The following is a 15332-nucleotide window of genomic DNA, read 5'->3' on the forward strand; positions in this document are numbered from 1 at the left end:
GTAGCTCCTCATATTGATCCTGTAAGGTAGAGAAACATCTGCGTCATAAAATCATAATGCACAGCTGGTTAAAAATGTTACTCAACAGGAAAAGTGTTTTTACCGTTTTTCTCCCTGGAACGGAGGATCAGAACAGCACAAAGTAGAAATGCTGCTGCTGCAACACAGATGGAAACACCTGGATGGCGTTTTGTTCCTCCTGAGTAAAAACACATGAACTGAGACGTTACATTCTCCTGATTTTAATTTGGAAGGTAAACTTTTCTCACCTCGCTCCTCCTCCACCTTCAGGAAGGTGCTGCTTGTGAAGGTTTCTTCCTGGTTGCTGAGCTCACAGGTGTAAATCCGTCCTGCTGTGGGGTTAAATCCTGCAGGCTGAGGCCGCCGGACTCTGAGACCTGCTTCACGTGAGGTTTCCACTCCTCTGCCACTGTGGCTCTGATCTCACTGCTCCGGCTCACGATGACCTGACTGTGGTTGAACCTCCAGACAACTTTGAGACAGAAACGTTTGAGGCGAGCAGGAGAGAGACGTCTGTCTGCTGGAGACGATCACACCTGGAATCACAGCACAGCAGGTTTTAGTCACAAAAACGAATAAAATGTCTTTAATAAAACCTCCCAATCCCACTCTTCTAGATTCAGTCATTTAAATCACCTCCTCATCAACGTTAGCAGGATTTGAACTGTTTCTTAGTTCGGATCAGATCAGTGAGTTTAAAGAAGCGCAGCTGCTTCCTGTCAGGCTGTGATTACTAATCAATATTTGAACAGGGATTATTTGCACAGTGGAAAACATTTCAAGGTGAACCAGTAAGAATGCTGATCCCAGTAAATTTACCTCCCCCACTGACTGGACATGGAAGATCACAAAATCAAAATACAGAAACCAACAGCACAGCAATAGATGAGAGGCGTATCAGATTCTGTGGTTCAGCATTTTTAGTTTCCTGCTCAACTCAGCTTTGACTTTCAATGAACCAGAATGAACTGAGAAATTTTCATTTCTAAATCAAAACGTCTTTTTTTGTTGTTTTTACTTTTTTTGCACTGCTGATCTTTGTGTTAAGCTTTTTGTTTTTCTTTTGAAAACACATCGACTAGATTACTTTAGTTATTCACTTTTACTGATTAAAATGATTTACATTTTGTTGCAGTTTGATTCAATGACTTACTTGTTTGTCTCAGCGTTGCTCTCCTCTGGTTGCTCCTGGTTCTGATGGTGCAGCTGTAGATCCGATCAGAACCGTCTGGACCCGTCAGAGAGCTGCTGATGTCATAAAGCTTCTCCTCAGTCTGATGGACTGTGGTTCTGTTCTGCAGAGCCGTGTTGGATGGAGGCTCAGTGGACCAGGTGAGTTCAGGTTGAGGGTAGATCCCCTCTGAGCTGCAGGTGGTTCTGTTTCCTTCCTGATGGATTCTGATGTCAGAAACTGGAGCTGCAGCAGAACATTGTAATTAGTCAACATTCGTTTATATAATGTTTCTGGAAATAAAGCCACATTTTGACACTTTATGGTTTAAATGCAGACACAAGAAGGAAAGTAATAAATACAAATGCAGAATTTATGATATAACATCTTGCCTTAAAGAAAAGATATCTAAATATGTGGGAATGTGATGAAAGGAGCTACAAACAAAAACAAGAAGTTACAGGAAGAACATGCACTGTAAAACATACGAAGATGGTTTAACTTAAAAATGAAACTTACATCTTTAGGTTCAGAATCTAAAACTCACTGGATTTATTTTACTTAAAGAGAAGAAGATAGTAGACCCAACTAAATGCAGCTCAAATGTTTTACAGTGCAAAGGTCAGAATGTGTCTGCAGACCACAGAAACAGAGACAGGAAACATATGGGTTGTTCTCACCGTCCACACTGAGCTGAAGAAATGTCTCCTTGTTTGCTTTGATGGTGCTGCAGAAGCAGCGATATCTGCTCTGATCTTCCACCTTCACTCCAGTCAGCAGCAGGGAGGCGTTTCCTCTGGACAGCTGATCCTGGAACAGGGATGTTCGGTTCTTGAAGTTCTGGTTCTGTTTATCCAGTTGGTCCATATTATTATAGTATGAGTGGACAGGAAGTGGTTGAGCTTTCTGCTGAAACCAGTGGATGAACACATCAGCGCTGCCTTGGAAGCTGCACGGTAAAATGCAGCGCTGCATGAAAACGCAGAAGATCTCAGTTTCTGCAGGAATATTAAAGAAAAAAATTGTATCTCACATTATCTCACAAAATTATCAACTGTTTTTCAAATTTGTACTTTTATTATACTGGATTTTATAAAAGAAAAGCCTGACTTTTGTCATATGTACTTTTTCATACCTTTTGTCTTATGGCTTTTCTTGGTATTTTGTCTGGTTTTATGTTGCATTGTTTTGTCTTAGTTTCTGTATCTCCTTGTAATTTTTCAGCACTTCATTTGAACCCACTTTCTAAATAAAGTTATTATTATTAAGATGCTAACAGGAAGGGGAGATGTATCTCCTGCATTAAACAAAATGATTGCTGAGCTCCAGTTTTTCTAGTATTTTGCAGAAAGTTTTTATTTTAATAAATAGATCACATAAACAAAATCAAATCTCTAAATGATGTCAAAACCACAGTAGAGATATTTAGACACATCCTGTTGATCTATATGTAGTTATTTTTATTGATGTGTGTGTTCGCTCTGGGGGTTCACAGAAAAGCTTCCTCAAAGTTTTTATTGCACAGATCAGACGTTCAGGCATCACTGAGCACAGAGATGCTCAAATCCAGACCTGGACAGCTGCTTCAGCTTCGCTGCTTCGCTGCTCCAACACACCTGGATCAGATTTATGGCTCGGTAGCAGTCCTGTTCAGAGCTGAACCCGCTCCAGAACCGGACCTGAGAGTTGCTGTGTCAGCACAATGCTGCTGTTTTGAAATAAAACTGAAACTTTTTGGTTTTTGTCCAACAGTTTGCACCAGGCTGAGCATTTATTGTTCTGTTGTTTGTCTTTGAGAGAAAGTATCTGATGGGTTTATTAATGACATTAGCATTGTTTTGGCAGTTATTGTTTCCCATAGAAAGAACTCCTTCCCAATCAGAGTTACTCCAACATGCTGAGCCCGGTTCTGGTTCTGATGGAGGCTCCTTCCTGCTGTTCACACATTAAGGACAAGGAGTTTCTCTGTGGATGATGACAGAAATTAAAGCCACTGCCTCATGTAGATCATTTTTTTATAAATTATGTTCGACTGCATTGAATTTGAATCTATGATCAATGCCATTGATTCAGATACATATATTTTATGTGCATTAATTATTTGTTTCTCTTGATTGCACAAAGATTACACATATATTTTTAATTAGTACCTAAATAGCCTAAAATGCAAAAAACATGACCCTTAAATTTATTAAACAAATGTACATATATTTGTATATATTTCCAGATATTTACTGCTTCGAAATGAAAAGTGAATGTTGTGGTCTGGCCTACAATAGATCCGATTGGACCTTCACTTGATGGCTCCACCAATCAGAAGAGGCCTCCCTATTTAAACACAAACCTCCTCACATAAAATTCATCTTTGTCTTTGTTCCCCTTTTTCACCTCTTTGTGTTTAATAGCTTTGAGTCACAGAGGCAGTTTTATAATCTTGATTTGTGTTTCTACGTTTTGTCAGGTAGTTTTAGTTTGGTTTGGTTTTTGTGTTGTAAGCTAAAGCTAAATAAACAAGATGAGCAAAAATGAAACAGAAAAACTTCTACAAATAATGAAGTGTCTACTGTAATGAAAGAAGTTAATTAGTTTTATCATTTAATATTTATTTTAACTTTATCAGATTTTCATGAAACTTTGCATTAAATGATCTATTTTAATAAAAGTTGAAACATGTTCAGAGTTTTCTCTTTCATTTTTATTTTTGTTCCCTGATCAGCAGGGAACTTTCTCTGATCAGCAGGGAACTTTCTCATCGTCATTTAAAAACCGGAGCTGCAGCAGTTTTTCCTCTCTGAGTAAAGGTTCTGCTCCGTTATCAAGTTCACATTCAAAGCATCGGCCAGAATATTCTACAGAACTTCCTGCTTCCTTCTGCTGATTTCATTTTGCAGTTGGACTCAGTACTGACCCAAAATGCTAAAGGAACCAATAACTGGATGGAAAATGGACAAAAAGATGAAAGATGAAGATCTGAAGGCAGATATTTAAGCTCCTCCATGCTATGCTGCATTAATGCAGTAATTCAAGCAAAAGGAGCCCAGACCAGGAACTGAGAGCAGATACTCCACAATGCAGAGCTTCCAGTCGGCCCATCTTTCTGTTGTTGTAAATCATTTCTAAGGGTTGTTATTTCAGGGTTTATTGGAAGCTGAAAGACATGAAAATAAACTGGATCATTTTTAACCGCAAACCTTTGAATTTGAACCATTTCTCAGTGTAGAGAGTTTTAACTGGAGAGTTAAACAGAATCTGCTGAGGGTTCATAAAATGAAACAGACCGATGCAGGCGCAGCCGGGATTATTTGCATATGCAAAACAATATTCAAATTTCAAACAGCTGTGATGTTGAAACTAGAAACAAGCAGCAGGTTGTTAAAAATGGGAAGAAGTTTCTGGGTTAAAATCCTGGATCCCACTTTAAGTGGAGTTTAATTTTCTCACGGCTGTTTGTCAGTTCTCTGGTTTCGCACTGGTGAAGGTCAGCATAACTGAGAATTTACATTTTGCTCTAAAAACTAAAACTCTTCCATGATCATCTCTACTACTAAGATAAATAAAATGATTTTTAATGTTTTAAGAAACAAAATGGTTCATTTATGGTCTGAAATGAAAGTAAGAAAAGGCTGAAAGGAGAGAGGGAACCGGGCCAATAAATGTTCTTTATGATCCAACAATAAACGCAGCTGCTCATAAAAAAGCAGTTTTTGTTTGTTTTGTTCCATTCAGTGATGCAGCTGCTGTTCAGAAACACAATATACCTTCAGTTTCTCTTGACGATGGTTCCTGTTCTGCTAGATAGCAGTTTACCACACAAAGGTCCAAATCATCATGACATTTCATAAAGAGAACAGAATCAGCTTCCTCCTCCAAACTCACCTGCTTTAACCTGAACCGTCGAACAAATCCAAAAAACAAACGATAAAAACACAGAGAAGTTCAGTCAGACATCCTGCTGTTTGTCTCCATGTGTCTGTAGATTAAAGCTGCAACTGGAGGAGAAACTGGCTTAAATGTCACAATCTGAGACGTGTGAAACATGGAATTACACTCCTGCTTTAGGAATGCAGGCTCCACAGCTTTAGCTTTAAGGTGAAGAAATTTTAATTTATGTTGCATATTTTCAGCACAATGCAATAAAAAGTGCTTTACAGGAAGTAAAAGGAAAGAAACAAAATAACAAACCAAAGGAAAGAGCAAAAGAAGAAAAATAATCTAATGTTAACCTAAGTATGTAAACTATGTGCTCCTGTTCAGGGTTGCTAATTCTATTCTGGGTTGGAAGAATAGGAGTCTAAACGTTGATCCAGAGTATATAAACTAGATACTCCTATTCAGTGTTACTGGATAAATATAAGTAAGTATCTTACTATAATTCCTTTCTGGGTTGGAAGAATAAGAATCTAAAAAGTAGCTGCTAAGGTCGTTTTTCTGGATTCTAAATTTGTTCTTATTCCTTTTCTAGGTTAAAAGCACGTACTCCACAGTTTCTAACAAAATAAAAGAAAAAAGAGGAAAGGACACATTGTGGTAAATGACAACATTGAGACAAAACAAAGACATGAGTGAAGGCAGTGACATCACAGGGCCTTGAAACCACATTGCTCAGCCTCCTGGCAAAAGTCCGATAAGATGTTGTTATGAAGGCAGGTCCTTGGGAGCGCTCTGCTCCACTGCTGCATGGATAACAGGAGGTGGGAAGGAGCGTTACGTTTACATGTTCAAGGACATTGGAAATATGCAGCCTTTCCAAGGCAACAGGGGGAAAGCAATTCAAATACAAAATGTCAGCTTGGGTAGATTTTACACCTCAGTCTTCCCTAAAGTCTCTCTGATACGTCTCAGTTCCCAATCATCCAAATTAGTTTGGTCGTTCCGCTGAACCGAAACGAGCAACTTCTCCCAGATCGATTCCATCCCGTTAGTGAGTTTTAGTCCTCAGCCCAGCGAGTCTTGCTGAGACTCGCTGGGCTGCGAGTCTCAGCAAGACTCACATCTAACTTGTGTCTCTGTCCACACCAACAGTCTGAGCGTTCGCTTGTTCGGCCAAAACCGTCACAAACTTGTTGATAAGCCAGGAATCCACAAGCAGGACAGGAGAGCTCTCCTATGCCCGGTCTTCATCGAGAAAATGTCATCAATTGCATCAAGAGACCGGTTGAGCTGATCCATAATTTATAGATTCGGAGGATGTGCAAAGAAAGGCTCCAAAAAATGAGAAAAAGACAAAAACAGAGGAAGCAGGACAGGAAGGGAGACGAGGAAAAAGCATCTGCCTTCACCGAGAGCAAGAGGGAAAAGATTGAATCACTTTTATTTCAATGTTAAATTATATCAATAAATAAACTTTACTTACTGGTGGGTGGTGGATCATAATCTCTAACCTTTGACCTCATCAGCTCAGATATGATGGATCCTCCATGTAGAAACAGTCAGTAAAACAGATGAGCTCCTCCTGCAGCGTGCTCTCTGTTTGTCTCATGGAGACGAACTGAAAGGAGAAGCAGGAAGGTGTTGAGTTTCATTAACCACCGTTGTTATGAAACCAATCCAGCCAATAAAATAAAACCGTTCTGCCCCAGGAGACGAAGGACATGAGGAGCAGAGACTCAAAGCTCTGGTTCAGAGGGGATTTCCTGACACTATTATAATAACAGATCAAATTAGTTCACAAAAACATTAAAAAACTTCAGTCAAAGAAACAACAAATGAGGGAAATATATCAGAGAAAGACCTGAGACCTTTAATTAACCATTTCATACATGAATTATGATCCTTGGTGTCAGGATTATTTCCAGTTGTTTATTTTCTTAAGGTATAAAAAGGTAGGAAAACATTCTGGAAAGAAAAAGTTTATTTTTATGTTTAAGATAAACATAAATATTTTAATTTTATTTTTATTTCTCAGAGTGAGACGTGTTGGTGATTAAATTATCATTAAAATAGGAGACCAGAGACAATATAGTTATTATTTTAACTTTTCATTATTTTTCAAAGATTGTTTATTATTAATATTTTCACTTCATTTTCTATTTCATCCTCACTTTGAAACCATTAATTTACTTTTTACATAATAATAATAATAATGATCCTAATAAAGTTTTCAATAAATGTTTTACTCATTTAGTTTGTTAGTTTCATCCAAGAAGTTTAATGTTTAAAAAAATGAGACATTCTAATATTTATTTGGTTTATTGAAGAACAAAATATTTATGCAACAAAAATAATAATGGAACAATGTTTAGAGAAAAAAACATTTTATTGATCCATTTTTGAGAAACTGGTAGAATATAAAGAACATGTTCAGCTGCGCCCCCTGCTGGGCAGAAGATGCAACTATAAAATCATCATATTTAGGAAAAAAACATGAAATATTAACAAATATGAGAAACAACAAAAGAACATGAAGAAATAATCATTTTGTTAAACTACATCAAACCTCATAAATCATCTATTTATGTAATAAAATTCATTTTCTATAGAAATAAACATTTTATTGTTACATTTCTGAGAAACTGGCAGAATATAAAGAACATGTTTAGCTGCGCCCCCTGCTGGGCAGAAGATGCAACCAGAGTAAAATCTTCACATTTAGTTTAAACAGAAATATGTACAAATGTGAGGAAAAACTAAATATAAAGAACTAATAATGTAAAACTAAATAAAGCTTGTAAATCATAAAAGCTCATAAATCATTAATAGATGTAATAAAAAACTAATTTTCTATAGAAATAAACATTTTATTAATAAAGTTCTGAGAAAGTTTAGCTGGAAGAATATAAAGAATATGTTTAGCTGCGCCCCCTGCTGGGCAGAAGATGAAATCATCCTAAAAATAAAAACAGAAATATCTCCAAATATGAGAATCATCTCAAGAACATGAAGCTGATCATTTAGTGGAACCATCACAGCTCATCAATCATCTTGAGGGTAAAATGGGAGAATGGCATTAAAACAAAACCACTCTCTGAATGTGAATGAAAGCTTTAAAGCTGCAGAGCTTCACTTTCCTCCATTTTCTTCTTGTAGAACATTATGAATCCAGCTGCTGCTGCTGCAATCACAACACAAACCACCGACCGTCTGATGAGTTCAGGAACCACCAGATTCTCTGGAACCAAAGAAGTTCAGGAGTTTAGCTTAAAGACTCATTTATAGTTTACAATGTCAGATTGTGAGCATCTAATGAAGCTGAAATCCTGAGTCCTGTTACCTCCAGTCCTCCTCAGATAGAGCTGAGTTATCATCGTCTCCTCATCATCACTGAGCTCACAGCTGTAAACTCCCTCCTGATCTGAGGTCACATTCTGTAAGGTGAGGCTGCCGGACGCTGAAACATCCCTCACATGTTTCCTCCACTCCTCTGAGATGTTGTAGATGTTTCTGTCAGTCTTGGTCAGGATGATCTGACGCTGGTTGAACCTCCAGACCAAACTGGACGCAGAAATGTTGAAGGAAGTGCAGCTGATTGGAACCTCAGCACCTGAGAAAGCAAAGTTTATGAGTTCAGTTTCAGCAACAAGCAGTTCAAACTGCTTCACATTATGAAACAGTAACCAGTGATGAAATAAGCAATAACATTTAGTCAGAAGGCATCACAATCATCAATGATAGTGAAATATACTGATCAATGTTCCAGTTATTGCTTTAAATATTAATGAACAATCTGATGTGTAACGACTGAAGATGTTTCTCATTGTGTTTCTTTTGGGTCTTTATGATGTGAAGCACTTTGAAAAGCCTTGTTGCTGAAGCTGCTATACAAATAAACTTTGACTGGTTGATTTAAAGGAACTCCGTGTTTTTGGCTCTTTTACACTTTTCTGGAAGTTTCTTCCAGATTTGTGGAGCAAAAAAGCTGAATGCTGCTTTTCCTGGTTCGGATGCAGAACCAGAACCAGAACCAGAACCAGAACCTGAGACGTCTGGAAGGTTGATGCAACACGATCAATTTCCTGATTGATATTTAGTCACTGCTGCAGTGATCAATAAGACTAAACACAAGGATGAGAAGGAAGATTTGAAATATATCAATATATGGAATAAAAGACGATATTTAGAGTTAAGCTTCTAAATATACTCGGCCTGTTAGATGTTGTATTTTAATAAGAATTTGGAAACGTTGATGAAATAAATCAGCTAATGAACAAAGAAAGAATAATTCTTTAACATCAAATATTCTGCAGGAAACTCAGAAATAAAAGTTTCTGCAAAGCAAAAGGACTGGAAATATTAATACAATTATGATATAAATCAGCTGCATTTTATTAATAAGGTTTGATTCTGTCTTTAAGTTATATTGAAATGTTTTTAATGTGTTTAAAAAGTGATTTAATAAAATAAATCAATCAGCTGCATTTTGCAGACTTTCAGTTTGTGATGCACTTGATGTAAAGCTTCACTCTATGGAAACTATCATGGCATAAAGAAGCTTTTTAGAGAAAATTAGTTATTTGCATTTTTCATTATGAAGATTCAAGTAAAAGTCAAATTAAATGTAAAAAGAAACAAAAACAGCAAAGATTTTAAATATCAGAACTTTCTGTTTATCTGCTGACCTGGTTCAGCTAAAGTTGCTCTCCTCTGGTTGCTCCTGGTTCTGATGGTGCAGCTGTAGATCCGATCAGAACCGTCTGGATCAATCAGAGAGCTGCTGATGTCATAAAGCTTCTCCTCAGTCTGATGGACTGTGGTTCTGTTCTGCAGAGTCATGATGGATGGAGGCTCAGTGGACCAGGTGAGTTCAGGTTGAGGGTAGATCCCCTCTGAGCTGCAGGTGGTTCTGTTTCCATCCTGATGGATTCTGATGTCAGAAACTGGAGCTGCAGCAGAAACATGAAATAAATGAACAATTTGTCAGAAGAACAAAATATAAATGTAACTTTTATAATCTTATTTCTATAAAGTTTTTATTTTAAATAAAGTGACCTACCTTCTACCTCAAGGGAAATGAAATTAATATAATAAACGCTATTCATTATTGCATAACAATCATATCCTCCCTCATCATCAACCTTCACTCCTCTCAGCAGCAGGTCGCCGTTTCCTCTGGAGATCTGATCCTCAAACAGAGACGCTCTGGATCTGAAGCTCTCAGAGTAACTGGAGCCTTGATGGTCATAGGAGACAATCAGAGAGGTTCCATGTTTCCATTTTATGTAGATGATCCTGTTCTCAAACTGACATGGTAAAATGCAGTCCTGGTTGATAACACAGGACACGTCGGTTCCAGGTTCTGCAACAATAAAAGCAGAAGAAAGTTGAGTGTAAAAAAAAAAAAGCTCTCTGATATTTTAGAAAATTTTGGTTTAACACAACATGTCAAACAAGCAACACACACTCAAGGACGCACACTGGACCTGGTTATCAGTAAGGGTGTGAATATTTCCAATGTCTCTGTAACTGATGTCGCCTGTCGGATCACTTTGCTGTTATCTTTGAAGGTTCTTTATTCTTTGACCCACTTGGACAAACAGCTACTGTCACAAAACGTTCTTTCACAGAAAACACAGCAGAAACATTTAATCAAATCTACTCTTCCTCCTCACCCTTAAGCTGTAATGATGTAGATCAGTTGTCAGTTGTTTTCAGTCTAAAGTTTCATATATCATTGATTCTATTGCTCCAATTAAAGTAAAGGTTGTGTCTGGTACGAAAAAATCTCCATGGAGAAAAACACAAACAGTTCGATCTGCAAGACAACTCTGTCTCAGAGCAGAACCAAAATGGCGTAAAACTCAACTTCACATTCATAATGACATCTATAAAGAAAGACTACGTAACTATCACTTAACACTAAACATGCAAGGGAGGCTTTCTTTGCAGATGTCATAAACAAAACATCAACAATGCTGGAACTTTATTTGCAACAGTTGACAGGCTCACTAACCCTCCTGTGACGTTTCCACCTGAACTCCAATCTAATGTTGCCTGTAACAAGTTTTCTGATTTCTTTTCAGAGAAAATTCAAAAAAATCAGAGGATTAATCTGCACATCAACTCTAAAGCCAGAACCATTGCTGTACCAAAACAAAACAAATACAGAAAAAATGACCCACTTTCAACTACTTCATTATAAAACCCTAGAAAAAATTATAAGTCAATTAAGTTCAAGCTCCTGCAGTCTGGATGTTATAGATCTATAACTCTAGAACATTTCTTTAAGAAAGTCCTGCCTGTTATTGCTACTGATCTGATCCAAATCGTAACTCATCGCTTACATCAGGTGTTTTCCCCCAGGCCTTGAAACAGCAGTCATCAAACCACTGTTAAAAAAGAACAACCTGGACAAATCACGACTGCAGAATTACAGGCTGACCTCTGACCTCTGACCTCCCATTCATCAGCAAAGTTATTAAATAAATTAAATAGTTTCCTCATGATGACCAACTGCTTTGACACTTTCCAGTCTGGTTTTCGGGCTCACCACAGCACAGAGACTGGCCTAGTCAAAGTATTCAATGATATCCATATAAATACGGACTGTGGGAGAAACACAGTGCTGGTTCTGTTGGACCTCAGTGCAGCTTTTGACATATTACTGAATTGACTGGAGAGTTGGGTCGGACTCTCCGGTTCGGTGCTCGACTGGTTTGAATCCTACATAAAGAACAGGGATTTCTTTGTTTCTATTGGAAACTTCTCATCAAAGAGGTCAAAGGTCACATGTGAGGTACCCAAGGTTCAATCTTAGTACCCTCTTATTTAATATTTATATTCTCCACTAGCTCAGGTCATAACAGGAAATAATATTAGCTACCATAACTATGCGGATGACACTCAGCTCTACATTACGATGTCACCAGGTGACCTTTGACCCCATCCAATCACTGAATAAATGTTTAGAGCAGATAAATGTGTGGATGTGCCAAAACTTTCTCCAGCTGAACAAAAATAAAACTGAAGTCATTATTTTTGGACCTAAAGAGGAACGATCTAGAGTTATAGATCTAGAGTCAATGCACAGCTTCAGTTATTACAACTAAAAACTAGCGATCAGGCCTGAAACCTGGGAGTAGTGATGTACTTGAACCTTGCGAGCCACATAAAACAGTAACAAAATCGGCCTTCTATCACCTGAAGAACGTCTCCAGGATTAGAGGACTAATGTCTCAGCCAGATCTAGAAAAACTCATTCATGCGTTTGTCTTTAGTCGCATTGATTATTGCAACAGCATCTTCACAGGCCTGTCCAACAAATCAATCAATCAGCTGCAGCTGATCCAGAATGCTGCTGCTCCTGTTCTCACTAGAACCAGGAAGATAGAGCACATAACACCAGTTTTAAAGTCCCTCCACTGGCTCCCTGTAGCTCAAAGAATAGATTTTAAAATACTGTTGTTAGTTTATAAATCACTGAACGGCTTCGCACCACAATACATTAAAGATATGCTGTTGTTGTATCAACCTTCCAGACTCTCAGGTCTTCTTCTTCTGGTTCTGCTTTGCATCCCCAGAACCAGAACCAAGAGAGGAGAAACAGCTTTCAGCATCTATGCACCAAAACTTTGGAACAAACTTCCAGAAAACTGTAAAACAGCGGAAACCCTGACTTCTTTTAAATCGCAATTAAAAACACACCTGTTTAGAATTGTTTTTGAAATGTAATATGTAACAATGTATTGTCTATTATATGTTGCATGACTTTGTATTCTTGTGTTTATGATGTAAAGCACTTTGAAATGCCTTGCTGAAATGTGCTATACAAATAAAATTTGATTGATTGATTGATTAAAGGTGTTGAGGAGGAAACCCAGATCCCTCTGAAGGATCATAGAAAACCTGCCTGGAAACAAGATCTCAGCAAATAGTCTCCATGATCCAGATGATGTTCACTGAACCAAAAGTTCTGGTTCTGATAGGAAACAGGGAGGAATCGCTCTGATGCAGAACCTTTGAGCAGCTTTTTGTTTGCTGCTATTTTGATTATTTATCTTTAGTGATCAGATTCAAACTTTTATACCTTTTTCTGTAAATCTATGAAGAAACAAATTATTGCTTAACAGTTAAAACTCTGAACTAAATGTAAATCCTGAACCTGAGTTTGTTCATTCAATTCATTCCTAATATCTATAACTGATCTATAATCAGAATAATTATTATTCTAGAGCTTCATTTGCCTCAGAGTCTGCAGTGAAGCAACTTTTGATTGACTTTATATTTTACTAATATGTTTTCCGTTTTCATTTATTTAAATCATTTTAATTTGTGCTGCCTGTTGCTTTACTGATTCGTTTCTGTAGCGTTTATTTGTGTGAGGCTGGAAGCGCCCCCTGGTGGCTCCGCTGGTTCCCATCAGCTGCCAAACATTTTTATGAATAAATGTTAATAATGATAAACTTTAAGCATCTGGTTTCTGATGCTCAACCTGGAGATTGTTTCCATTTTATTCCTAGTTTAACTGTGTGGATAATAATAATAATAATAATAATAATAATAATAATAATAATAATAATAATAATAATATATATAATAATAATAATAATAATAATAGCACAGCTAGCATGTAGCATTTTCTTTCTTTATTTCTGCATCTTCATAGGAATAAAACTTATAAACCTGCTTTGATCTTTTCCATTATTCTTGACAAACGTTTCCACAAAGTCAGCCTTAAAGTGACCAGATCATTGTCCAGAATGTCAAAGTGTTTTTCCTCACAATACGTTTCACTGTTTACCATCAGTTATAATGTTGGAACAAATACTTTTCATTTACAGGTGGATGCATTTTAAATTAGGCTTCCTCTCATTTTGTCCTGCTGACGGTAAAATGGGGTTTAGAAAGGCATTAAAATAAAATCCCTCTGAATGTGAATCAAACCTCATGAAACCTCTGGATGTTTCATGAGGTTTCAAGAAAAAGTCAAATCAAATGTAAGGAAACTAAAATACCAGCTTATTAAATGATATCAAAACTTTCTGTACATCTGCTGACCTGGCTCATTTAGAACTGCTATCCTCTGGCTCTTCCTGGTTCTGATGGAGCAGAAGTAAATCAGACCTACATCATCATCTGTAACCATCAGAGAGCTTCTGATGTCATAAAGCTTCTCCTCAGTCTGATGGACTGTGGTTCTGTTCTGCAGAGTCATGATGGGTGGAAGCTGAGTGGACCAGGTGAGTTCAGGTTGAGGGTAGATTCCCTCTGAGCTGCAGGTGATTCTGTTTCCTTCCTGATAGATTCTGACTGAAGAGACTGGAGCTGAAAATAAGAGAATAAAAATGAACAATTTCACATCAGAAAACATCCCACAACAACAAAATACAAACCATCCAAAGCTTCTTTGAATGAAAGGTTTTCAAATGAAGATGTCCTACCTTCTACCTCAAGGACAACAGAACGTCTATAATAGATGCCAGTTGTAAAAACATGACACTCATATGTTCCCTCATCATCAACCTTCACTCCTCTCAGCAGCAGGTCGCCGTTTCCTCTGGAGATCTGATCCTCAAACAGAGACGCTCTGGATCTGAAGCTCTCAGAGGTTCTGATGTTACCCTGGTCATAACTTACAATCCCTGATTTTGGTATTTCACGCTCCCATGTCATGTTGGCAACCCGATTCCTGAACCGACATGGTAAAATGCAGTCCTGGTTGATAACACAGGACATGCTGGTTCCAGACTCTGCAACAATAAAAGCAGAAGAAAGTTGAGTGTAAAGGTGTTGAGGAGGAAACCCAGATCCCTCTGAAGGATCATAGAAAACCTGCCTGGAAACAAGATCTCAGCAAATAGTCTCCATGATCCAGATGATGTTCACTGAACCAAAAGTTCTGGTTCTGATAGGAAACATGGAGGCATTGTGTAGCAATGTGGCCATTTTCAGTTATTTTCCTGGTTTCTACATTTGCTGATATATTTATTTTGGGTTTATGTTGAGTTGCATGTGTGCTGATTCCTTTTGCGGCTGCTGTCTCTGGAGACGTCCACTTCACTTCACACAGCTGTTGCCCTCAGCTGCAATGGGGGCAACCCAGAAATGGGGCAATAAAAGGAGCAGCTGAGCGAGAGGCCGGGTAGAATGAGAGACGCAGCAGCTTACAGAGCAGCAGGTCTGGCAGAACGCAAAGCAGGGAGAGAAACACGCATCCGATCCGGGGACGTGGAGCCGGAAGCAGTGGATCACACACAGCTGGATCCAG

General features: G+C 37.9%; 1 protein-coding gene across 1 annotated transcript; it reads right to left on the reverse strand.

The window, feature by feature from the left end:
- Positions 1-7478: 7478 nt before the first annotated feature.
- Positions 7479-14805, reverse strand: LOC129354391 (CD276 antigen-like). The gene is made up of 6 exons (XM_055023871.1): positions 14506-14805; positions 14123-14389; positions 10122-10424; positions 9748-10011; positions 8403-8672; positions 7479-8300 (listed from the first exon to the last, which is right to left on the reverse strand). Exons 1-6 carry the CDS (start codon positions 14798-14800, stop codon positions 8176-8178), a joined length of 1524 nt encoding a protein of 507 aa, XP_054879846.1. The 5' UTR covers positions 14801-14805; the 3' UTR covers positions 7479-8175.
- Positions 14806-15332: the final 527 nt, after the last annotated feature.

The sequence above is a fragment of the Poeciliopsis prolifica genome, unplaced genomic scaffold (genome assembly GCF_027474105.1).
Source record: "Poeciliopsis prolifica strain line A6 unplaced genomic scaffold, Auburn_PproV2 SCAFFOLD109, whole genome shotgun sequence".
Taxonomy (NCBI): Eukaryota; Metazoa; Chordata; class Actinopteri; order Cyprinodontiformes; family Poeciliidae; genus Poeciliopsis; species Poeciliopsis prolifica.